Source organism: Leptonotus elevatus, chromosome 19, assembly GCF_054856555.1.
Source record: "Leptonotus elevatus isolate MCC_2025b chromosome 19, RoL_Lele_1.0, whole genome shotgun sequence".
Taxonomy (NCBI): domain Eukaryota; kingdom Metazoa; phylum Chordata; class Actinopteri; order Syngnathiformes; family Syngnathidae; genus Leptonotus; species Leptonotus elevatus.
The window spans coordinates 4,532,519-4,557,791 of NC_141257.1; the positions used below are offsets into that span (position 1 = coordinate 4,532,519).

Here is a 25,273-nt window from a genome sequence, read left to right on the forward strand (position 1 = left end):
AGCTGAGCTGATTGGTTGTTACCTGCCGATGATGTGACGGTCATTTTCAGTCCACAGCAAATGGCAAAATGGCCGCCCCTTGAGAAGGCTAAAAACAAGTTGATTTTGCTGCTTAACTCTTATTCCACAAATGCAATATTCATCAGAATGCTGTATTTAGACTAGCGGGGGGCACATACAACAAATGAATGGATAAAAAAAAAAACGTCACATAACACCGTTCATTCACATCAGTTTATTCTAATATATCTCTATCATATACATACAGTACAATATGCTCAAGACGTATGGCACATCCATTATTGTTGTACATTTTGCAGTCGCTGGTATTGCTGTGTGGCTACAGTATAAAGTGACCGTTCGTTCGTCTGTCTGTCTGTCTGTCCCTCAGGTAGTACAGCAGTGTGTATGTGTATACATATGCATATCAGTTCTTCTTAAATATTTTCTGTTATGACCCCCAAGGAAAAAGTAAACATTTTGAGCCCACCCAAATCTCTATATCTATAAATAGTATTGATAATGAATAACTATTAAAATAGATTTTTTTTTTCAAGTGCATCAATTAACTTGAAAATTAACAAAAATAATAAATGTTACCAACTGTAATAGATGTGTTCTAGTATGGGAGGGGGGCATCTGGCATTGCACCCCCCCCCCACCCCACTACTTGAGAAGTACTGATTTATATGTATATATATATATATGTGGATATATATATATACATATATATTATATATACATATACACACAACAGGTGGATTGTAGGTTGCTACAGCAAGAACACATGCACTGTCAAGATAAATATTCCACCAGGGGTGAGTCACACATCCAATTATACACAGCGATGCTTGATGTGGGTCAGGGAGGCACTGTTGTCATGAGCTATAGGAAGAGAACCCCCCCCCCCCCCCCCAATTTCTTCCCGTCCCCATTATGGTTGCTTTTGGAATGACGCTACAACAGCGGCTACCATGACTCCGGTAAAACATCTGGATGCGCGCAGGTTCACTTCCACTCAATTAATTCCCTTTTGAATGAAAAGATAAAGAGCTGCCATTTTGGTGTAAGTACGTACAGGTGTGTAACGTCTTTTTTTTTTTTCTTCCAGTCTGAGTCTCTTTTCAAGTTGTGGGTGTTTAAATAATCCAGCAGGAAGAGAGGAGTAATGGTGCTTTCTACGGCGAAACGTCAACACTAGATGAAGTGCCTCGGAGTCTTATTCACAAATGTACACTAGAAGTTTGCTGCACACTGCACGTTGGCGAGCGTGTTTTTTTTTTTCTTCTTCCTTTTCTTCTTCTTAGCAGAGTGGACACTCCAGATAGAAAAATAAAAGCGATGGACTACAAAATACTGCGCGCCACCATCTGACTTGACTCGTTTCATTTGTCCCCGTTTTCATGAAAGCACGCTTTCAGTCGTCATATTAAAAAAAAGAAGAAAAAAAAAATCAACAAGAAACACATATGTTTTAAAAAATAATTTAAAAAGAAGTAAATAAAAACAGCACAGTGCAACAAAATGTAACGAGATGAAAACTGCTCGGATGTTCCTTTGAATAGCAAGCGGAGTCAGTGTTTGTGTGTGTTTACGTATATTACATGACTGAGTGTGTGCAAACCTTGTGCATAACATGAGCGCACTTAATGCCTTTTTTCTTTTCTTTTTCTTTTTCAGGCCACAGCGTCTCTAAATGTGTAAGGTCAGCATTTGGACCGCCTCCCGGGTGATCCGCCAAACACAATTGGCAAGTGTGAGGGTGTATGGAAAGCCGTTTGACACCAATTCTATGAAATCCTTGAGATCCAACTCAAAGTCCACACTAGCACTCTTTGTCCCTACTAGTAAGACAATTCAGCACACTAGTAGTTTTAATGTTGAGTCACAACTGTTTTCCATTACTGTATATTTCTGCACAATGTAGGGCAACTATGGCGTACTAGTAGCACAACGACATGATACTAGTGACATCTGTTTTCTACTAGTGAATCATAGCTGGATATCAAGATATTGGATAATTGCTCAAGTGGCTTTCCATAGAGCCATTTGAGCATTTATTTGACATATTTTCCATGTAGAACGAGAACGCATTAGTAGAGTGACTGTCTACTAGTAAATAAATAATTTGCCAGGTTAGCATTGCAAATGATATGCTCTCAACTGCCTTACCTGGATAAAAAAAGAAAAAAAATAATGTTTTTCCTGTATACTCGTAAGACTAAATGCTACTAGTGCAGCAAAACTACTACAGCATTCTGGTGCTACTAGTTGGGTCCAAGAGGCTACTACTAGTGTATGACACATGCCTACTAGTAGAGCCTAGTAGTGCTACTAGTGCATCACCATAGTTCACTAGTAGTCTAAAAGTTGCACTAGCAGTGGAACAAAACACATTACCAGTAAAAGACAGTCACCCTAGTGCGCTGAATTGTCATTTTAGTGAGGACAAAGTGCATACTAGTACATGGACATCTTAGATAACCAGTTTAAGGTCATACAAGTACGACAAAAGTGGCCATAGTAATATAATAAACAAAAACATTAGCAGTAGGACAGTCGTTCGACTAGTGCGCTTAATTGTCTTACTAGTGAGGACAGAGTGTACTAGTACATGGACCTTAAGGCGGCAATCAAGGATATGGAATAAATGCTCAAACAGCTTGTCGTAGCAGAGTGATGCCTGGATGAAAAGACGATGAGTGTAGGAGTGTAGGAGGGCGTGTCTGCTGTGCCCCCCCCCATTTTCCTCCGCCCTCTAGATGACCTGGCAGCAGCTGTGAGGGGTGGGGGTGCACAGCAGACCCTCTTTAGGACTGCGGTGGATGTTGACCGACAGAGTCTTCTCGCTCAGAGGCATCTGCAGGGCGCGGTTCTTCATGTTCCTGTGGGTCTCGCGGGCCAGGTCCAGCTCCCCCAGCATCAGGGTCCCCGAGCAAGACCCCTCCAGCAGGGGGTCTACCAGCGCGTCCCCCAAAGGGGGCGGCTGCTGGTACGGGTTCCCCCGGGGCGACGGCCCCCCCAGAAGCGAGACCTTGTCCAGGCTGCCGGTGGAGCCGCCCACGCACATTCGCCACACGGGGCGTTCCTGAGGGTCCCCGCCGATGCCGGGCGGGCCGTTGCCGGGCGGCCCCCCGCCGGCGCCGCCTGTCAGGGTGTGGAACTGCGAGCTGAAGCATAAGCTCATCAGCTTGAGGCTTTCCACCAGGCCGCTGGAAGCTTTGGCCGAGCTCTTGCCTTGGCCCAAAACCGAGCCGGGGCTAGTACAGTGGGAGGGGCTGTCCTGGGCCGACGGCCTTCTCTCACCGTCCTCCGTAACCCCGTCGATGGCCGCGTCCGACGGCTGCCGACTCTCCGTGTTGTCGTCGCTCGTCTCCGAGGTGGGCGTCTGGGTGGCGATGGGCGCCACCGCTGCCGACGAGCCGGCGCTTTTCGGCGATGGAGGCGACGCTGCTCTGGAGTTCAGATTGAGGCTGAGGCTGAGGCTGGGCTTGGCGGGGCCGAGCCCTTTTAACTCCGCCTCCTCTTCCTCGTCCGCCTCGTCCTCCCCTTGCTCGTCCTCGTGGATCTGGTGGAGAACCGGCGCGCTCAAGCGGGACTTCAGCCGATTGCGGGACGAGGCCAGGGACGACGAGGCTTTGGAGCGCAGCACCACTTGAGCGGGCGGAGCAGAAGGGGAACAACTGTCCTCGCCATCTTCTTCCTCGTCCTCCTCAACGCAGAAAAGGCTGATACTGCGACTTTTACAAGGACCCCCTGACGTCAGAGAGCCCAGTCTGAGGGGGTTGGAGTGGGGCTTGGAGAGAGGCCGGAGTCCCTTGTCCTGGTTCTTACCGGCTGACTGCTGGTTGTCGTGCCTCTGACTGAGGTCCAGCAGAGCCGTTTTGGGCCGGGGGCCTTTGTGGAGGCTTTCTGCGCTGCGGGCGGGGGACTGCGGCCCCCCGGGGTGCGACATCGCCGGGCCCCCCAAGCCGTCGCTGACATCCTGGTGCACATCCACTCGGGTGGGCCAAGACTGCCTGTAGGGGGTTAACATGCAGACAGAATTAAAATTAGAAATGGAAGTATCAACCCAAACATTCTTTACCTAATTCAAACGCTGCTGCCCAACATTAGGGATATTTTTCTGTACTATAAAACAAAATTGCATTTAGTAGCCTTTTCACTGCTGACATAACAGTGCTAAAAGTTCACTAATGTGAACCACCTCATAACCGTTCATATAATTTACGTCTCTAGCATTGTTAATGGTTTGCTACAAAAAAAGATTGATCATTTGTGTTTTATAGCCATCATGTTATTTCCCATTATAAAACTAAACTGTATTGTAGCGTTAACCTCATGAATAGCCTTATAACAAAATATTATTACATTATATGCATTTGTTGTTAGCTGCTCGCCATCAAGGAGATTTTTGTTGTTGAGATTTGTGCTTCGTCGTCGGCATTTTGTTGGGTCTCAATTTTAAATTGGATGGAATTTTAGCATTAGCCTCTTCACTGCTAGCAAAGTAGTGCGAGAAGCTCAATTCCTGTGACTTGAACAGCCTCATAACTTGACATAAATTACATTATACTCCCTTGTGTTTTGTTAACTGCTTGTCATAAAGAACATTTTCCACTTGTGTTTTATAGTCATTATGCTGTTGTTGTTTTAAAACTAAACGGTACTTTAGCACCGGCTCTTCACTGCTAACAAAACAGTGCTAATACCGTAGCTTCCTAAAAGATCACTTAAAACAGCCTCACAACATAATAACATTACATTTTATTGTCTTGTTTTTTTTTTTAACTGCTTCACATAAAAGGGCCTTTAATTTGTATTTTGGAGAGAGCATGTGGTTGGCTCTTCGTTATATTATTAAATTGTTGTCGTTTTTTTGTTAACCTCTTCGCTGCTAACAAAGCTCCCTAAAACATCATTTAATACAGCCTTGTAACTGCATATTTTTGCATTTTATTCTCTTGTATGTTTTTAATTGCTTGCCATAAATGACCATTTTCATTTGTGTTTTGTTAGTTCTCCTTTAAAAAAATTTTTTTTTATCTTTCCTGTTATCAAAACAGTGTTAAAAGCTAAAAGAAAAATCACTTGGAACTCCCGCATAACTAAACATTATTACATGTTATTCTCTGGTGTGGTTTTATATTCAGAGTGTTATTGGTTAGGTGTGTGTGTGTGTGTGTGTGTGTGTGTGTGTGTGTGTGTGTGTGTGTGTGTGTGTGTGTGTGTGTGTGTGTGTGTGTGTGTGTGTGTGTTTTTAAGATGGCCATCTGTCCCTGTGCTGTCGAGTTCATCTGTTGCAGATTAAGAGTAGACAGCGCCACAAAAGGCCGCCCTGACTCAAGGAGGGCGTGTTTATGACTCGGATGTGCTCTTCTGCGACGAGTACGTTAATGCTGAACACTTTTCTCTGGGTTATTTTGGGGTTCCATTTTTTGTACCTGAACTGTGCCTTGCTTGGGCTGGGCGACCGTGTCTGACTATGCTGCTCCTTCTCTTGCCGCTCCCTCAGCATCCTCTCGGCCAGCAGGTAGTACGTTGCCGTGATGTGGTTGTACTGGTTCGACTCCAGAGCCCTGGGCAAGCGAGAGAGACGCTCCGTTATCTCCACTTTACAAGTCACAGGGGATGCAAATGTAACATGACATTTCATTGGCATTACTCAAAAATAATTCTCACAAAGATTTACAGTAGGCTTTTTAGGTTCATCCTGAAATTTCAGAGGAGGAAACTACGGCACGTACTCGGTTATGGCGTCTCGGTCCGCAATGCCCCCCAGCACCATGCGCTGGATGATGGAACCGTGCTCTTCTTCCAGCAAGCTGCGGTGGGACACCAGCGGCGTGGATAGCTTGGTGGCCGGCGACGGGTCGACGCCTTGGAGCCACGCGTGCTTCTCGATCTCCTCCAGAGTCGCTCGCTTCTTGGGGTCCCGCTGCAGCATGTGGCCAATAAGACTGAAAAGAGTGGACATCGGTATTAACCTCCCCCCAAAAGTCCTTGCTCGGAATCGCGTACACACAATGAAGAACACTTTTTTTTTTTTTTTTACGGTTCATGAGCAGAGCACTAATGAATTGTGGAATTAGGTCAAGACCAAAAATGCTAAATGTATACGGCTCTCGCTCGATAATGCTAATAATACAATAAGGCTTTTACCATGTATTTTTTCTACGTAAAGACAAAAAAATTAATAAATATGAAAAATTACAATAACTAAGAATACTTAAACGTAAATTAGATAATTAAATCAACCACAAAATAAATTGATCATAATTGGTGATACTATTAACATTTTTGCAATAATGTTTGACTATAAATGACTAATACATAAACATAATTCATTAATATTATAAAACTAAAAATAATTATAATTTAGATATTAGTATTAAAAACTACTAGCAACTTAGAAAGCTAATATTATAACCAGTCTTATGTGTGTCATTATGCTAAACCATTACCATAAATTGCACACAAAATCATGCACGAGTGTGTGTGAATCAGGGGGTTTAATAAGGCTGTATGCATGCTAATTAATAACAATATGCCTTCAAGCTACCGTATATAGTGTTGCATGCAATAAAGACAAATCCAGAGCAATTCAAACTGTCAAAAAGGCAGCGTTAAAGCGAGCGCGAGCAGGAGGAGGAGGAGGAGCAGCCTCCGCTGTCGTCTTCACACATCGGCGGATATGAAATATGTAGCGCCTGCCGAGCGGACTCGTCCATCTGCGTGTGAGCGCGTGTGTGCGCGTGTGTGTGTGTGCCAGCGACTCACTCTCGGCAAGCTCCGGAGATGTGCGGGGGCACCGTGTATTTGCAGTCCATGATCATGGTGAGCGTCTCGCTGTCGTTGGCCTCTTGGAAAGGCGGCTGGCCGCACACCAGCATGAAGAGAATCACACCCAGACTCCAGATATCTGCAGGGGAGGTGACAGCGAGGCGTTAAAAGTGCGGACATAAACGCGACTTTTTTTTTTCTCTTTCTCATCGAGCAGTATCGATTTGGGAGGCGTTTTTGTTGCTTGGCCTGTTGACCGAAGTTGTGAAAAGCACCGACATGGCTAACTTTTTGGCACCCTGCCATTGGAGTGTGTGAAAATAGAAAAAACACATTTATCAGACAGAACACAAAACAAAACGCAAGATGTCCTCTATTGTTACCTCCCCCCCCCCCCCCCCCCAAGCAAACCAGTTTAGGCGAGTATTGTATTGTTTGTTTGCACAAACGTCCAAACATCTACAAAATCAATTCTCGTGAAAGAAGGGTGGGCCAAGGTGTACAGGAAAACCTGCAAACTGTGACTGAGGATATAAATAGACTGCGAGCGAATGGCCAAAAATAGGCGTTGGGAGTTTAGCAAACAGAAGTGAAGTGAGGCCACGTTCAAATCTTGCTCTGGGTTTTTAAAACAGCAAACTCCTCCTTCTAACAGGTTCAAGCAAACGACTGAAGTGATTTTCATAGATGCCAAGCAAAAAGGGAATCAGCATAAAAATTCATTGTCACTTTCTGCTGTTAGTCCGTCAGCATACACAGCAGCTGGAGCTGTACCAAGATTACTCACACACCTACACAATTCAATTTCATGACACGTTTTTTGGAGCGGTAGCGCAGGCGACGAGATCAAATCCACAAAAAACGTAGGTGACGATCTGAATGGAACGTGTCATGGCGTCAGACTGTTAACCGTAAATGAGCTCAACGACTCTTTGATTGAAACGTGGTTTCTGTGCCCTTTCTGCTTACTGACCTAGATACAAAAACAAATTTTTTTTTAAAAAAAACAAACAAACATCGCGTCCCCCTCGGTTCAAATGAAGCGTGAACCATATTCATCCAGAGCGGCGGTCATAAATATGCGCATCTGTCTGACTGAGGACAAGGCTCTCGAAGCCCTGGAGCACTCGCTGCCTTCCCTGACATGCATGCATGAAATTTCCCCGAAACTGGGTTAACGTGCGCATCTCGGCACAGCGTCATACGAGTGCTAATTTCATGCTACACTTCTCTTCGCCACTTTGAGGGGCGGGGGAGGGGGGGGGGGCAACTTTGGTTTGCTGCGAGGCTTTCGCCAACTCAGTGGTCCTTCTGACACACTTCTTCCTGCCGTGGCTTGCTGTCTGTGATTTGGAGAGGCACTTGTGGGGGAATCTAAAAATCGGCAGGAAGCCACAATATGGCGATGAGGCTAACTTGTAAAACCCACTTCTTTTTTTTTTTTTTTGCAAGAAATTGTTCCAGACCAACCACAATTTTTTTTTTATCTGCAATATGGAAAGAGCATATCGTTGTTGTTTTTAATTCAATTTTTGGGATGTCTGCATTCACTTTCATCCCATAAACGTAAAGAAGTAAAAAATGTAAAAATAAAATATATATATATATATATATATTTTACAGAAAAGTTAGATGCAACTTAACTATAGGGGGAGCCCAGAGTATCACTAGAATTTACCATTTATTCCATGTTAGCTCTATTCCAACAACATCTGGTTGTTCCACGATGAGCTAAAAGCTGCTGAGTCGGCGGACAATTCCCGGCGGCTTAAAGTCATTTCTTTTGTTGGTATAAAATATTGATGTACGCCGACATAAAAGGTGTGCTATTTCAAGGTCCTCTTTCTATATGTTTACACGCATCTTCGTCACTGAGCATCTTTTGCTGCAACGTATTCACGCCGCGCTCGGTTAGCCAAGATCTAAACGAGCGTGCGGACATCCCAAGGAATTGAAAAGACTCGTGCTGAAAAAGATTTCATTCAGTCTGCTTTCAGTTTAAAATAACTCTTATATAAAAGAAAAGGGAAAAAAAATTCAAATATTAGCTTAAAAATATATATATTTACATCGAATAAAATGTTATAAAAACACACAATTTTTTTTTTTACAATCAACATGTGTAAAAAGTACCTTAAAAACAAACACACCAAAAAAAAGCTCAATTTGACATGCCAGCTATCAGAATAAAAAAATACAATATAGTAATTAATCACTGGGGGGATCCACTTCCTCTCTATAAGAATCCAGTAAGTGTGTTTTTGTGCTCTGGGGCGTCTCAAGCTGCTGCAGTCGCCGCCGCCACCTTACCTCCTGCCGACGTGTCTCCTAGCAACCGCGGACCGTCTCCCTCATTACTTGCGTCAGCGGTGCGTTCAACTTCCTTCCTCAGTAACTTTATTTACAAAACCAGATGGCTGACAACACAACGGCAGGACGACTACAGTGTACAAAACAAATACTTTGACCCGCGCTCGTGTCGCACAACAAGACGAAATACAGTACATATTATTATCTTTATAGAACCGCGTTCAATTGTACCGAATGCACATTATTGCACAGCTATTTCCTGAATTCTGCATGTGCATTAATAAACTGGTTATTAGGCATGTTTGTTTTCTTTGTGTTTGTGCAGCTTGTGCTTGGTGGGGTGGAAAAAAGAAGTCTATATTTAACTCGACATTTGGAGGATGTTAATAAAAAAAAAAAACGGAGGGAGCTGACACGCCGCATAACATCAGGAAGGAGAAGAGGTGGGCCCTTTTTTAGGTCAGTTATGAATCCCGTCTCTGGAAGGAACTCCAGAGACTGGACTATTTGTGTACAAGCAATGATAAAGTCGCACTTAATTGATTAGCAAGAAACAATCAGTCGCTCTATTTTCAATCTGGAAACTCCAAATAAGGCCAACTAACTGAAAGTCTTGTTATCTCTTTTATAAAGTGGGCTTGTGGCTACACACGGCAGCCCGGTTACCTTGAAGCCCCCGACCGAGCACACGAGTTTCGGTTCGGGTGGTTCTAATTATTATGTCAATGTTCCCTGCGACTAAAACCGCATCCCCCCCACTTAATGACAAAATGCGCAGACGCAGGCACAAGCGCTCAAAACAAAAGGCAGCCAACACAATGGGTCATGTGACCTCACGTCCAGCTGATATTGTCCAACAACAGGATGTCGTTATTTTGCTCTGGAGATTTGGAGCACGCTCATCTGCTTGGCACAATACAAGAGCGGCGCAGAGCAGAAAATAGCGCCACTAATCCACACAACGGAAAAAAATTAATGAAAATGCTTCTCCATTTTGATGGAGCAAAAAGGCATTTCCTTCCTCAATCCTCTGCTATATAAATACTATTTTTATGCTTGTACATCATATTTTGATCTGTTATCAACACGGATGCTCCAGTGTCTGGTTTCGGATTTTCAAAGAAAGCCCAAGTCGTAGGATGGATATCAACAACTGTATAGGTCAAAATAAACCTTTACGTGGCCTCAGATATTTACGAGCAAATTGATACCGAAACATCCGTACCTCAGACATCTTCGCGCTCTAAAATTAAATCTCAAATTAAAATATTGATACTTGATCATATAATTAACAGGGGACACAGTGGAAGGTAACTCCTGTGTCTTAGAACTGTGTGGCAGACAACAAGTCCACTGTGTTATTTTAATCATTTTATTACACAGTGGTTATTTATTCTTCACACTTGTAAGACATCTCTATAAATATGAATTCATGTTAAAATCTACTTAAAAGTACTTTAAACATTGCCTGTTAAAAGGTTTTTACGATGACCCTGGAACGAATCAATGGATTTTACATTCGTTCTAATGGGAAATGTTGATTTCTAATAAGAACAACATATTGCATTCAACTTTAGAGGTTCCACTGGATTACCATTGAGTAATGTTCCATACCACCAAATTATAAGGTACACTGACCAATGTCATTGAAAAATGGGCAACACTGTCTTGGTCAAGGCAGCTTGGTTTGATAGACACTAAATTGTGGGCGTGTCTATCCATGTTCAAGCAATCGTTTCCTATGGATTTTTACAGTATGCACGCAAGCCACAATACAGACGAGTTTTAATGAATAAATAAAAAGCTTCACTGTATTTGATTCCAACTCACCAACAGCGGGAGCGTCGTATTCGTCCCCAAGCAGGATCTCGGGGGCGGAGTATGCCAGCGAGCCGCATGAGGTGTTGAGCTTCTTCCCCGGCTGAAACCTGTTGCTGAAGCCGAAGTCGGTCAGCTTGACCACGCCCTGCTTCTCGAAGAACACCACATTCTCGGGCTTTAGGTCCCGGTGCACCACGTGCAGCCGGTGGCAGTAGGAGATGGCGTGCACGATCTGGGCGAAGTAACACTTGGACACCTGGAGGGGGAGACGTAACACGTGAGCACGTCGTTCAAACGGACCTCTGCAAAGGCCCAGCTAAAAACTATGTTGAAGTGGAAATGACAATAATATGTTGTATGTGACCTCACTATTCTAAACATGACATTCTGATTCATATTACATTTGTGGAATATGAGTTATAAAGCAAAATCCAGCCATTTTCATCCATCTCAGGGGGCGGCCATTTTGCCGCTTGCTGTCTGACTGAAGATGACATCAATGCTGCCCAGGGCTCAGGCAACGACCAATCAGAGCTCACCTGTTTTCTGAAGCTGAGCTGTGATTGGTGGCCCAAGACCCGAGCAACTGTGATGTCATCTGTGCTCAAAAGGCAAAATGGCCGCCCCCTGAGATGGGCTGGATTTTGCTGCTTAATCAGAATGTCATGTTTAAACTAGTGAGGTCACATGCAACATATTATTGTCAAGTTTTTTTTGTGGGGGGGGGGGGGGGGGTTGACTTCCCCTTTCAATTAGACCATTGTTGTGCCTACAAACAGTATGAAGTGCTGCTTGCACGAGTGAAAATGCTTTCATTGTCTTTATGGTCTTTAAAAAAATATATATATTTTTTTACTCACTCTGCGTCATAGTCATAATGCCATTTTGCACCTGGTCGTCATGGAAACGAAAGCCAAACTCACCTTTGGCCCAGCAGCGTATAGGGCAGAGTTTACGGTCGCTCACTTGCATGACACTGGGCCATTGTTTTCGTGAACAAGAAATTGGGTGTGTAAAGTGGAGTATTGTTCTTGATCCACAGGGTATTTCGTCACTGACATATAATTAACTGACACGAGAATTGGTAACGGCAAAAAAAAGGACCTCTTGCGTCATTGCTTCACAAAGTATCGCGGAAATTGATTAAATCGTTTTTCGTGTCAAAATCCAGCCCGCGCGAGCCGCAATCCAACTCACTTCCTCACTGAGGCCTCCTTCGTGCTTCATGATGCAGTCAAACATGTCCCCGCCGTCCCCCAGCTCCAGGATGAGGTAGAGCTTCGTGGCCGTGTCGATGACCTCGTACAGGCGCACGACGTTGGGGTGCTGCACCAGCTTCATGCATCGCACCTCCTGGAAAAGGTGGCCCCGAGCCACCTGGTCCAGCTTGGTCTTGTCGATCACCTTCACCGCCACCTGGGGGAGTCAGGGGGTCAGTCGGAAGGACCGCGAAAATAAAGAAATAAATATAAATTCTTGGGCGTTGTAGTGTACAAGCAGACCTTTTCTCCAGTGAAGACATGCCGGGCAAGTTTGACCACGGCGAAGTGCCCGCGGCCCAGCGTCTTGTCCAAATCGTAGAGCCCGGCGATCTTCCCGTCGTGGTGACGTTTGAGGCCCGCCATGGCCTCGGGGCGGGATGCTGGCGGGAATGGTGGGGAAGGGGGGGGGGAGCAGTCTTGTGTCGCCCTCTGGTCCCTCCGTCAGGCGTCCATCTTCTCTTACATGAGGCGCGACCGTCGGCTGAGGTGTGTCACGGCAAGATAAGAGGCGGCGCGCTTCACTTTAGTCGCATCTTGGCATGCTCTGTTGGGCAAAATGAAATTGTGTATTAATCACAAAAATGGAATAAAAAGATAGAAAGGATGGAGTTTTGAACCCTAAATGTGAGGAAGACATGCAATTTATATTAAATGTATTTAAAGAAAAAGCAACCCACATCTCAGATGTGTCTTGTGCATGAGTAATCCTTTCACACTTGTGGCTCTGTACAATTCCTAGTGTTATGCTGCATGCCACTGCCACAGTAAATTTTATTTTTAGAATAAGCAGCAGCATGTGGGACAAAAAAAAATCCACTGAACGTTCTTGTTATTTTTTATTTATTTTTTTTGGAACATGCCAAGTGGCTGTTGCTATTATCACAAGTTCTTTGTTCAATAATATTGGATATTGCATTGACAGCCTTAAATTAACTTCATATGTCCTTGTGTGTGTGTAGCCTTCATTATTATTATTATTATTGCGCAGACACTGTGGGAAAGATTGGACAATATCAGGGGAGACACTCAAGTCACATTTTCCAGTCAAGATACATTGCTCGCGGCGGTCACAAGACAGAAGACGCATTTAACCCCATCAAGGCCGGGAGCGCGTGACCGCGCTTCTTCCGTTAAAGCCGGAAGAACGAATATGTCATTTTGTTGTGTTTTGACCAAATTCTTGGTCTCTTACTCAATGAAATGCATCCGAATATGCACGGCAGGGTGACGTGGGCTTCAAAGCATGTCCTGGAATTTTTTTACAGCGTTTATGGTTGACGCAGATTGGCGGGGAGTCAAAAGTCACCCATAGGTTTTAGAGGCATGTTTTCCCAGGTGCTTCAGGCCGCAATTGGTTAAAAATAGATTTGTGGTTTCTATTAAATCAACATGTGCATACGGATCCAGACATACGGGCATCCTCCAGTTGTTTATGACACTGCGTACCATAAAAGCTGTTCAGCAGAACAATAAAATTCCAATAACGAGGTCAACTCCACGGAAACACGAAAGCCGATGTGCATTCCGGTAAACCTCAATCACATCAAAAGGCGCCACACTCCCGATGCGCGAGACACGCCGTTCCTGCCATACTTGCTCCTTCGTCAGCCTGATGGCGCAACGACGCCCGGAGGCGGGGAGGAGGGGCCTGACATTCCTGACTTCCACGAGCCGACCTGCGTGCCGGGCCCAGGCCATCCACACCTAGGTGTGCCCACACTCACCTCAATTCATATTAACAATCAGAGCTGTTGCCAGGGAGCACACCTTTATACGGGACACGATGCATAATGCAAGACAGGAAATAACGCACGCCTGCAGCAGTCTGGGCAAATAAATATTAGAAACGTCGCTGTGTGTGATGAAATTAGGGCTACGTGAACACTATTTTCTGATTAATATTGCGTTGGTGGAGCAAAATCTAAAATCTAAAAACCCGTTTTTATCCATCTCCGGGGGCGGCCATTTTGTCACTTGCTGTCAAATGACAAATGACCTGTTGCTCAGGGCTCAGCTATCGACCAATCACGGCTCACCCGTTTTCTTAGTTTGGTCATGTGACGTTCGCAAGGTTATTACCTGAGACCTGAGCAACTGTGATGTCATTTTCAGTGGACAACAATTGGCAAAATGGCCGCCCCCTGAAATGGATAAAAACAGGGGTGGATTTTGCTGCTTAACTCATATTCCAACAACGCAATAATATTAACTCATCAACTCACAGCCATTTTCACTGAAGCAACCCCCTTCGCCCCCGGCTGTTTTACTGGATTTTGACTCATTTTGCAAGGCCCACAGAATATTGTGTTCTATTGCTATAAAAACATGGAAGCTACCAAAAGAAAGATGAGAGTCTCTTCTTTCATCAGGGAGAAGAAATATAATTGTATCTATTTCCGTTTTGTAGCCATTAGCATTAGAGCATAGCTAAGGTTCATCATTATTCACAAACCTGTTGAAAACACTGGGGGAAAAGAGCTTGTTGCAAAATGGCCCTGGCTGATCTCTTATACTTTGCTGCCATCTGCTGGCTGTTTTTTTGTAATAACTACCATTGCTTTAAGACACCTCTTCGTGTTGGAGGCTGCATCAAAGCCTTCTGTATGCTCTAGCAAAAACAAACAGGAAAAAAAACGCATACATATGTTTTTGGGACCATGGCAATATTTAAAACTGAACGTTTTGGGGAGCAAACGAGTTAGACTAGTGGGCTGCACATTTTTGAGTTGACGTCCCCCTTTTAACCGAAATCCCATTCATCTTTTAGCATGAAAATAGAACTCTATGATATTGTACTTTATAAAAACATACAGTAATGACAAAAAAAGCGCAAACGATGAGCAACTGATTCCGCTCGCGTCTGCCGCGGTTTCTTCATCGATTGTGGGGGCTGGAACGGATTACTGTCATTTTGATTCATCTTAATGAGGAAAAATGACGATACGCGAGCTTGGTCATGGAAAAAAAAAATTACACTTGTCAACTAAGGTAGCGCTTTCATTAAATTATTTCTCATGGGGCTTCCAGACTTGATACATCTCTTTTTTTTTTGGCTATGATCGGCTTGTACAGGTGTCCCTAATGCTGTGACCCGCCTTTTTGGGTGAAGCACCACACATGGCATGTTACGTGTGGGTCAGTGTAAGCCATGTGGTTAGAGTAATCTCTCCTTGTTACCTAACGAGGCGCAAGTGTGTGTGAGCGCTTAACGCCCATTAAGTATTTGACGTTGCATCTTGAAAATTCACATCAGGGTTCTGTCTGTTGCATAAGCGGGCAAAGTGTGTTTGACTTTTACAGGGCGTGCGTGTGTACAGTACACATTCACATGTAGCGTGTCAAGGACTCGAGGCAAGTACTTTGACAGGCGCTAATATATCAAACTGTGACAGAAGATAACAAACGATTCAATGGAGTGACTTACATAATAGAAGCTGTAAGATAAAAAAGAAAAGAAAAAAAAGTGGGGTTGAACTTGAAGGCAAAAGGGAGTAAAATAATAGCATTACTTTTGATTACTGTCCCACCATTACACTTTTTTTCCCCCCAACGAGGCACTAAAAAAACACAAATGAATGGGATACTTAAGGAGCACCACGTTATTTATGGTTGCCAAGAGGGTTTCCCAAACCTCGAGTCGGGCCGTCAAATCTGGTTTTAACGAGCACACAACTCAAAGAGACTTTACGACCCGTTTTTTTTGTGCAGCCCACGTTGATATTTTGACAAGACGCGGCGATAATACAGTTTACGGGAGTGGCGACAAACACGAGAATCACATTAATATTTCATGCAAAACCTACTCGGCTCGATTTCCATTATTGCACAGAGCGTCACTTCTCCATGCGTACTGCAGCAACGCAAATACAAATCGCTATCTTACGTTGTTTCTGCATTTCTTTGGGATTGCTGGCGAGCTGGTGCCGATCTCACCTGGCAAAAATTTGGAACCCAAAACTTCAGAGCAGTGAAGGCAGATGAGCTAACCAAACCACTTTCGTCTGTTCATTAAACTTGGTGCGAAAGCCTACAACTGATCCACACAGGAATGCTAGGTCTCACATTTGAACTTTAAACCTCAACAATGAGGCTAATGTGCTAACCAGTGGTCCGCCGTGTTGCTAACATGTAATTAAAAAAAAAAGAAAATAAATATATTATTATGCTTTCTACCTGGTCAGTAAAATATAAGTCTACTACCAAACCCTATTTTATATTGTCTATAAAAATGGATGGCTAGACGGATGATTTGGCTTTTTAATCCACTAATCCATCATGCCTGCCTTAGTTTTTGTTAATAAGATGAGTCTTTAAAAAAAAAATGCCATTCATAATGAAATAGCTTACTCCAACGGGTCCCATAATAGCAACAGTGTCAACAAACCATTGTTAGATTTTCACTGCTGTGGTGTTAATGGCCATATGGGTCCCCCCAGCCTCCATCGAATGGAAGCTAGTGCGAATTGACAACAACAACAAAACCCCACAATTTTTTTACCCTCCCCTGGCATCTGGTCGACGCAGAGGGAAAATCCCGCTGTAGAATCCAGCCGAACCTAGCTAACTTGACACAAGTGATCAACCCCGGGCCCACGGAACCAGCCGTCGCCTTGCATGCACATCGCCACTTACCACGGAGAGGAGACGGAAGCAGCCAGTCAGCCCAGCCAGTCACTACTCGTACTCTTCGGGCTCCCTTTAACCACGGCAAGGCCGCGCGAGGCTCCAGTCGCTGGAATTGCGGCTTTCGACGACGATTCGACCCGCCAACTTCTGGGTGATGCTCGGAACCGATTAAGGTTGAACCACACGGCGTTTGTAACTCAAACAGCCACCGAACAAATGTTAAACGTCTCTCTCTCTCTCTCGCAGACGGCACTCTAGCTCGCTCTAGTCAGCTCGTTGGGTTGTGTCAAGCGGCGGATGTGGTTAGCGTTAAAACAGGAAGCGAGAATGGCTTGTGGTTATCAAAATAAAAGGTGCTTTATTGTTAACGGCTCTTCGATCAGTCGGCCCTACTGTTTATGATGTTTTATAAATTGCTATTTCAAAGTATAGGTAATAATCCTACCAGAGTAACTTGTATAACGCTTTGGTTCATTACGAAACCCTAAAAGCGAAAGGGGGGGGGGGGGGTGGATGAATAAAACACATTTTAAACATTTCCATACGAACTACAAACTAATGTACCCACACACCCCAACCCACCACCATACCAAATTTCGTTAGCTCATTTTTAAAAAAAATTGTAGTTTGGTACTGTAATTCAAACTTCAGCGATTCGTTTTGTGGTTGTTTTTTTAAACATATTTGCCAGTTTCCGGTTGTGCGCTTTCTGCACAGCCTCAACTTTGTCACTGCGCATCGACCATCTCTGACGTCACAATTACGTTCATACACGGAATATTTACCGACCACGAGCTCGTTTGATAATGCAACAAGAAAAACATATATTCACAGTTTGCTCCTCATTATATATAATAAAAGGACGATTGGTTTCGTGGAACTGTATGATTTAAAAAAAAGCACAACGGCTGATTATTTAGCCGATGTGTAATAAGAAGCTAACTGCCCAAGACTGTATATGTTAATTCGCCGTTTAAAGCGCGGCGGTGGTACAAGTGGCGGGATACATGGACAATGTTCTAGCCGGTTATGTAATGGCAGGATACTCTTGTAAATTGTACGGGTTAAAGTAGGACCTGTTTGGCCGATGAGCGATCGCTCAACGGGATTATGGCCAGTCACTAGTTTGGACTGCGGGGAGCGCGACATTTAATTTAAAAAGATTTACACACAAGACAGCCCGAACACCTTTGTTAAGTGTGAGAAACCCGCGTTTAAACCTGATCCGAGACGTTTGTCTTTCTTCGAGCCGCAGCTTTTGACTTTGCAATGTACACACTGCCCTCCAGTGGCAAAAAGTAGCATTTGCTATTTTGTTGTGTAATGTCGCCCTCCTCCCCCTTTTTCCTGCCAAATCCACCAGTAATTTTAACTTTACCCCCCCCCCCCAAAAAAAAAACCCACATATAACATGAAGCAAAAATGCACAGCACTAACGATCGAGAAAGGGCTACTGCTAACACACAATATAATTTACTTGACATTTCCGTCCGTTTATAAAATGTGTATATATTCAAATTGATTTGCCTCACTACGACAGCCAATGAAAAATGAATAGCACACTATATTTAGACAGCTGAACCAAATCACTGGGATTTGCACAATATATCTTACCCTACAGGTACGGTGTTTCCTTGCTACGATCCGAGCCTTGCTGCAAATAGTGTTGGATAGATGTTGGCAAAGCACTACTTTATTAAAAAAAATGAAGCTTTTAAAATTGGCACATAAGTGAATCTCCAAAAGCTCAACTTCAATTATGTTGGGGATTTACTGTGCATATTATATATAGCCTACTGAGAACTGCTATTATTTGATGTCAAATCGAGGCATTCAAGCAGTGTAAAGTAAACCGCCAACGTTTTTACATCCATATGAAAAGACTTCGAACGAGACAGACAATGGTGTAGAAACAATCTGAATGTTTATTTTGAGGGGAACAAAACAATTATTTGGACTTCTTTGACTTCTTTGTTATCGCCTGTTTCTGGAGCTTCTTCACCTCGTGCTTGATGATCTTGTTCCTCTGCACACAAAAAAGTTTGGAATTACAAATACATACTTTAACCCCTGTTGCAGGTTAACCCCCCCCCCCAATTACAATGAATTTCACCCCCCAAAAAAAGGTGATCATAATTTCTTCCACTTTGTCTAAAGCCCAAGTTCTAGCAGCAGAAAAACAGGCCCAAAATACGAAAGCTCAGCAGTCGTCAATCAAAACTTTTTGCGATTCTAGCCAAAACGTTCAACCTTGGTTTCATTGCACCGTACCACATGATCATACATGCATTAGGGAGGTTTCACGTGTGTTTTTGCGAGATTGACAAAAGTTGACATTCTTTCAGGATCACGTACCATCCTCTTGGCTCTCATCACCTTGTAGCGGTCAAAGTCGGACATTTTGGCCCTCTGCAAAAGAAAAAAATAAATAAGTCCAATTATATGCAGCGACGCAGGAGCTTCGGATTTAGATAAAACAACATATCAAAACATCACATTAACACCTCATTAATTTAGTCCCTTTTTAGGTTCTTAATGCCTGGTCAGAAATCTCAATAGATTATGACTCCCAGACAAATCCATTTAAATAATATTTGACAAACAATTGACCTTCTCTCTTGCATCGATCTTCTTGGCCCAGCTGCTCTGTGCCCACTTCTCATTGACCCCGGCCTTTTCCCAGGCTCTCCTCACAAACTTCTGACGAGCACTACGAGCCAGCAAACAGAAACACACAACGTGAAGTCATTGATGCATTTTCAAGTGTTCGTTCATGAGGCAAAACGTAAAACGCGCACACGCACAACCTGCTCTCACCTGTGAGGTACTTTGATGACGTAGTCTGTGAGCTGCATGCACTTAAAGGGCATAGCCTGCCTCTTCACACCTGTGCACGGACCATCAATAAGAGCCTGCAAATGTGACAAACCAATCAGAATTTTTTGAAGTGATAAAAATAAGACTCACAAAAATTTTCCATAGAGCACTCACCCTATTTTGGTCGATGACATCAACAATGGCCACCAGTTTGCCGGCGTAAGGCCCGAAACCGATGTAGGCGACGCGGCCAATCTCGACGAAGCGCTTGAACACCTGATAAAAGTACACATCAAATTATAAATGCAAATACAACGGTCCGAAGTATATAATTATTACATTGAATTAAATCAAGAAACTAGATCATAATAAACTAGATAATAAACTGGTTTTTTTTTTTAATAAAGAGGAACAGTCTGTTTTACGACATTTTAGTTCGTACGACATTTTAGTTTGTTGAAAGGATTAAGAGGATAAATGGCAGATTTGTCTAGTCAGTAATATTTTGTATTCCATGTTTAAGAAAGCTAGCAACGAGCCACGTAATAAAATAAGAGTAAATATTTTTCGGGCAAAATAATTCAAGATCAAAATTGGCCAAAATGTAAATAACGTAGCAAGTATGACCAGTCAGTGGCAATTGTGCAGTAGCACTGATCGTTGTGGGGGGCGACTGGACATTTTAATATGAATTCACATAAAATACATTTAACAATGTGTGTAAAGGTATCATTAAAAGTTTCCACTTTCAGCAACCCTTCATAACGAAGTACAGCAAATCGCTGACTCGCTTTTAGCAATTGTCGAACGACGACACCCAAAACGCGGTATGAATGACACACATATAACGCGATTGTGCAATTTACTACAAAAGCGCGTTATTATGATATGGTATATGGTGGTGTTGGTTTTAGTTGCTACTTTTGAATTGAAACCCGTTAGCTTAGCAAGCGTGCCTTCGGCCCCGTCTACAGTCTGGGCCACGTTGTACCGCGCTTGATAGCCGACATTTTACCGACAACTATTATGTCAAATAAACGTATACAATAGCGTTAGACAATTCTATGAAACATGTACGAGTGTTTTCCAGTTCACAAACAACCATTGTTGTAGTAAGGGAACCGCACATTTAAGAAAAAAACGTCGTAATGAAAATGCTAACTCGGTTACAGCGAACCTACCATGATGGCAGCCCGTAAGCAGAAAGAACGACACAGTTTCCGGGGGAAGCAGTCGACACTTCCGTTGAGGTTGTGCGCACGCGCAATGCGTAAAGAATAAACTCGTTGCTTAAAATGTGTTTTAGACGCTCATGTTTGGTAATTGCTGCACTTTTAATTTACGTTCTGCTGTAGACATCCTGAAGTCAAGTTGGATGGATTTCTTTCGATTTTGACAGGCGTGTCTTATATTAATTACATAAATGTTTTCGTATTATTGTCATGCACCTACACAGATAGAACACAAGATGGCAGCATCACTATTACTTTGACAGGAAACTCAACCACAGTAACTGTGTACAACTCTCGCTGTATAATTTGTGCAGTTCCTCCAGTATTTTTTTCTATATAGAGATTTACACGCGAAGTTGCTTTTTCCATTACAGTCGGGAAGCATGCCATTGTACTGTCCACATAGTAATGTCAGACTATATTTAAACGTGTGTAATAATTTTAGATTACAGATCGGAACATCCGGGTATTCCTGTGGATATTTTCGCCACTTTTGCCCGTGACTAGCATACAAACCAGGCAGATTGTTATAGTAGCCAAACGATATTTGATCACATTTCGAAATCAAAATAATCCCCACAATACAGATCAAATTTGCAACGATCCAATCCAATGTTTTTCAATGATTGGAGCAGTTCCTTTCACCGAGTTGACACCATTTTGACTTGTGATGTCAATTCCAATCTAATGATAATAATAATAATAATAATAATAGCTTAACCGTATGGAAAAACTTCATACTTTTTTTAACCCAGAGCTAAAAACCATTACACTTTATTGGTATGTTTTGAGTCTTTATTCATTCATATTATTCACTCTGATAATAAATACCAGTAAATTGGGGGGTCGGTATTATACACAAGTACAGAGGAAATGCTTTTAAAGGGTGGTTTGGAAGTGTATTATACACTGGTGTGATATTCACAGGATTTTTACGGTACTTTAAAAAAAAAAAAGGAGGGGGGGGGGGGGTAATGACTTGTTTATGATAAACAAAAACAATCTTAAACAGGGCTCATCATGTGTCCATTATGTTTAATCTTCAAATAACTGATGGCAAAATGAGAATATTTACAAGGAAAATATGATCTGTACAAAGAAATATACATGCAAAAGTACAAAATAAAAACAAATAGCAAACATGTACTTTATGAAACGAGTGAAATGTGGACAGGTAACCCAAAAAAACAACCCTAAACTGAGGTATCCAGTTCAAGTTTGCACACCTTGTCAAAAAATAAATAAAATGTTACACAGAAGGACTTTTTGAGCTTGCTGAATTTGACGAAACAAACAAAAAAAAGTTTCTGTACACTAACAAGTTGAACAAAATGATTTACAAAACAGCTCCTCAAATTCAACTTCACTTCTGCATTTTGTTCTATTTTATTTTTTATTTTATTTTTTAAACATCGCTTCTTGACTCATGTAAACAATCATTTCACATAGCCAACGGTGTGAAACACTACAAAATAAAACTTGTAGTAAAAAAGAAAAAAAGAAAAAAGAGAAGTTTAATTCCAACAACTTTGGTGTACCAATACTACACATGACAGACAGTACAAAAAAGAACAATCAAACCGAAAGATTGTAGCTGATGACACGCAACTACCAGCAGTTCTCGCAGTACCAATTACATACCTTCGTTCTACACTCATTAATCTTATTATTAAACATAACGACGGATGTCTTCATAAATAGTTGCATAAAACGTTAAAGCTGCAACATTGCACATGATTAACAGAACGTATGATGAGTGCATTTGCACTTTTTGTTTTCCTCAGGCGATGGCGTCAAACGTTACTTGCAAAAAGTTTGGGATGAACCTAAAAATCACACAGAGACGTACTTTCGGTTCATTCTGGAAATTGACTGGAAAGCCCGACATCCCAAACTGTTTGTGAGTAATGTATCGACAAGGTAAGGCTTAAACACAACTTTTGTTCCATTGACAGTGTCTTATGTTGTTGGATGTCTCGCTGGACAGCATATTTGAACGTCTCACCGACAACGGTCCTCAAAATGGAGTCCGTGCGCGTGTGTCCTTTCTAGAAATGTAGCAAAGTTTGTTGGAGTGAACAAAAATGCACAAGATGGCGTCACTTTCTATGGAAAAGCTTTCTGCTAGTCGCCTTTGAACCTTTGCTAAGGAAAATAAATTACTTATACAGTACTATATAATTTTTCTTGAATTATTCTTTTTTTTTCTCGTTTTTTTGTTGGTTTACCTACAAAATGTGAGTGTAAAGCAGCAAGCAGCAGTAGATGAGGGCATCCATGAACTCATGAAGGACTTTTGAGTGAATCTTTTTTTTTTTTGTGAAGAAGGATGAGCTCAGCGCTTCTTTTTGGCACAGCAAACATTCCCGATGCTTGCTCAGACTTCAGACCCGATTCTGCAGGCGACTCTGGATGAAGCCGCGCACTCCTCCGATGGGCCGCGCGTCCGTCTGATGCTTCCTGCGGTCTATGAAGGAGACGAGGCGCGAGGTGTCCAGGCAGCACTCGGTCGACGCGTGGTTGTCGTCGGCCGCCCGCAGCCACGCCTCCTGCAGGCACAGCCCCGACGGCGGCCTCCCGGCGGGGTCGGTCCTCAGGAGCAACCGGACGAAGTCGCGCGCCGCCTGGCTGACGCCGTGGAAGTAATCCTTGGGGAAGCTGAAGTCCAGACGGCAGATGTTGAGACACGTCTCCTCGGCGCTCTCGTCCAGGAAGGGCGAGGCGCCGCTCAGCAGCACGTACGCCACCACGCCCACGCTCCACACGTCCGACGTCAGCGACACCGGCTCGCCCAGCACCAGCTCCGGGGACGCAAATTCGGGGCTGCCCAGCAGCGGGTGCACGTAGGGGGCGCCGCCGAGCTGCACGGCGTCGCCCAGGTCGGTCAGTTTGACTGACGGCTGGCCGCTGGAACCGTGGACCACCAGCAAGTTCTCAGGCTGAAAACACACCGGACGCTTATGGAACGCCCTCTTAAGCAATTAAACATTGATATACAGGTGACAGTCGGTGCACCGACGAGTCAAGGATATTATAGTTAACTGAAACTAATTAAATAAATAAAACAATTCTATTTTTTTTATTTCACTTTATTTCATAAAAGGAGACAGAAATAAGTAAAACTTGTGATGTTTGCCCCTGACGTATTAATGAATATTACAAATATATATATATATTTAGTAATTGTGCTTTTATACTTACAAAAAAAAAACTGATAGAATGCGATGATTTGTTTTTACAATCCAGATTGTTCCACAAACTCACACCATGAATTGAAGTACATCGTTCTTTTTGTTTTGTTCTGTGTTTAGGTTTGGAAAAAATAATAACATTTTAAAATCAGAGATTAGGAATGGCTTTGACAACCATTTCTGCTAACTAGTAGAATTTTATGTCACTAGTAGTACCGGTATGCATTTGTAAATTGAAAAGGAAACCTGTGGGTAGAAAACATTATTTTGAAGTGCTGCCACGTTGACGCCAAATGAGATCTCAATCTTACTTTGACGTCCAGGTGAGCTATTCTGCTGTTGTGCAAGTAGTGTAAAGCATCCAAAAGGTCTCGGAGGTAGCAGGCCACCTTCTCCTCAGTCAGATTGCCCCAGCTGATGATGTAGTCCAGCAGACGGCCTTGGTCGGCCCTGACCAATAAAACAAACAAACAAACACTCACACACTCATTGACGGGTTCATTCTGTCGTCATAATTCACGCGTGTGTTTCGTCTCACATCTCCAGGACCAAGGCGTAGCTGCTGGGGGTTTCGTACGTGTCCACCAGGTTGACGATGTTGGGATGTTGGAGCCTGTGGAGCAGGTTGACTTCCTGCGTGACGCAGTCCCGCCTCATCAGCTTCTTGTTCACCTGCTTGACGGCCACCGGGCGTTTGGTGGCCCGGTGGTCACAACGCTTGACAACTGAGAAGCGCCCCCTGGTGGACAATAAAATGAGGTCAGTCTCACATCCTTTTATTCATTATCTTCAATATTCAGCTTAAGGACTATGTACTGCACTAGGTGTACCTAATGAAGCGTCCGGTGAGTGTGTGTGTGCGTGCAAGGATTGCTTGTTACCTTCCCAGTTCAACCACCTCGATGTAGTGCGAGTCAAAGTTGTCTTTCCAGCTCACTCGCAAGCCGTCAGTGGACACAGCTGACAAACACGCACGCGCAGTTTAAAAACGGCGTCACGTGGCAACAGTGGAACACGCGTGGTCGCTGCTGCGCCTTGAACTCACCGAGCACTCTGAGGCTTGCCGTCGACGTGGCGCTGCCCAGCTCGTTGGCGGCGATGCACGTGTACACGCCGTCATCGTCCGACGCCACGCCGACGATCCGCAGTGTTGCGTCGCCGGTGTCACTGAAACAAACGCGTTCAAGTAAGCCACCAATTTTGCACAATCTAGTGGACTTGCGGTACATGA

The 25,273-nt window shown here is 43.5% G+C and overlaps 3 protein-coding genes across 7 annotated transcripts in view; all 3 read right to left on the reverse strand.

The window, feature by feature from the left end:
- Positions 1-220: 220 nt before the first annotated feature.
- snrka (SNF related kinase a) lies at positions 221-17,104 on the reverse strand. Its single transcript, XM_086063247.1, has 8 exons — positions 16,809-17,104; positions 12,417-12,720; positions 12,112-12,330; positions 10,924-11,170; positions 6,781-6,922; positions 5,748-5,960; positions 5,445-5,579; positions 221-4,019 (listed from the first exon to the last, which is right to left on the reverse strand). Exons 2-8 carry the CDS (start codon positions 12,537-12,539, stop codon positions 2,759-2,761), a joined length of 2,340 nt encoding a protein of 779 aa, XP_085919373.1. The 5' UTR covers positions 12,540-12,720; positions 16,809-17,104; the 3' UTR covers positions 221-2,758.
- Positions 17,105-18,704: 1,600 nt separating this feature from the next.
- On the reverse strand, positions 18,705-20,913 carry rpl14 (ribosomal protein L14). The gene is made up of 6 exons (XM_086062776.1): positions 20,801-20,913; positions 19,794-19,895; positions 19,620-19,714; positions 19,413-19,512; positions 19,158-19,211; positions 18,705-18,828 (listed from the first exon to the last, which is right to left on the reverse strand). Exons 1-6 carry the CDS (start codon positions 20,801-20,803, stop codon positions 18,751-18,753), a joined length of 432 nt encoding a protein of 143 aa, XP_085918902.1. The 5' UTR covers positions 20,804-20,913; the 3' UTR covers positions 18,705-18,750.
- A 956-nt stretch (positions 20,914-21,869) lies between these two features.
- Positions 21,870-25,273, reverse strand: part of LOC147157604 (triple functional domain protein) — a 54,272-nt gene continuing 50,868 nt past the window's right edge. For all 5 annotated transcript variants that reach the window (XM_086062036.1, XM_086062034.1, XM_086062033.1 and 2 more), the window contains 5 exons: positions 25,088-25,209; positions 24,924-25,002; positions 24,581-24,781; positions 24,354-24,492; positions 21,870-23,790 (listed from right to left, as the gene is read on the reverse strand). In XM_086062036.1, coding sequence (XP_085918162.1) covers positions 23,236-23,790; positions 24,354-24,492; positions 24,581-24,781; positions 24,924-25,002; positions 25,088-25,209 — 1,096 coding nt within the window. In that variant the 3' untranslated portion in view covers positions 21,870-23,235. The remainder of the gene's footprint in view (positions 23,791-24,353; positions 24,493-24,580; positions 24,782-24,923; positions 25,003-25,087; positions 25,210-25,273) is intronic.

Excerpts from the sequence above, each read along its gene's own strand:
- snrka (XM_086063247.1), bottom strand. The coding sequence starts at position 12,539 with ATGGCGGGCCTCAAACGTCACCACGACGGGAAGATCGCCGGGCTCTAC. Across the intron at positions 6,923-10,923 it reads ATACGACGCTCCCGCTGTTG|ATATCTGGAGTCTGGGTGTG; the intron begins GTGAGTTGGAAT and ends CCTCCCCTGCAG. Across the intron at positions 5,580-5,747 it reads GACCGAGACGCCATAACCGA|GGCTCTGGAGTCGAACCAGT; the intron begins GTACGTGCCGTA and ends TCGCTTGCCCAG.
- rpl14 (XM_086062776.1), bottom strand. Across the intron at positions 19,715-19,793 it reads ATGTCATCGACCAAAATAGG|GCTCTTATTGATGGTCCGTG; the intron begins GTGAGTGCTCTA and ends TCACATTTGCAG. Across the intron at positions 18,829-19,157 it reads TGATGAGAGCCAAGAGGATG|AGGAACAAGATCATCAAGCA; the intron begins GTACGTGATCCT and ends TTTTGTGTGCAG.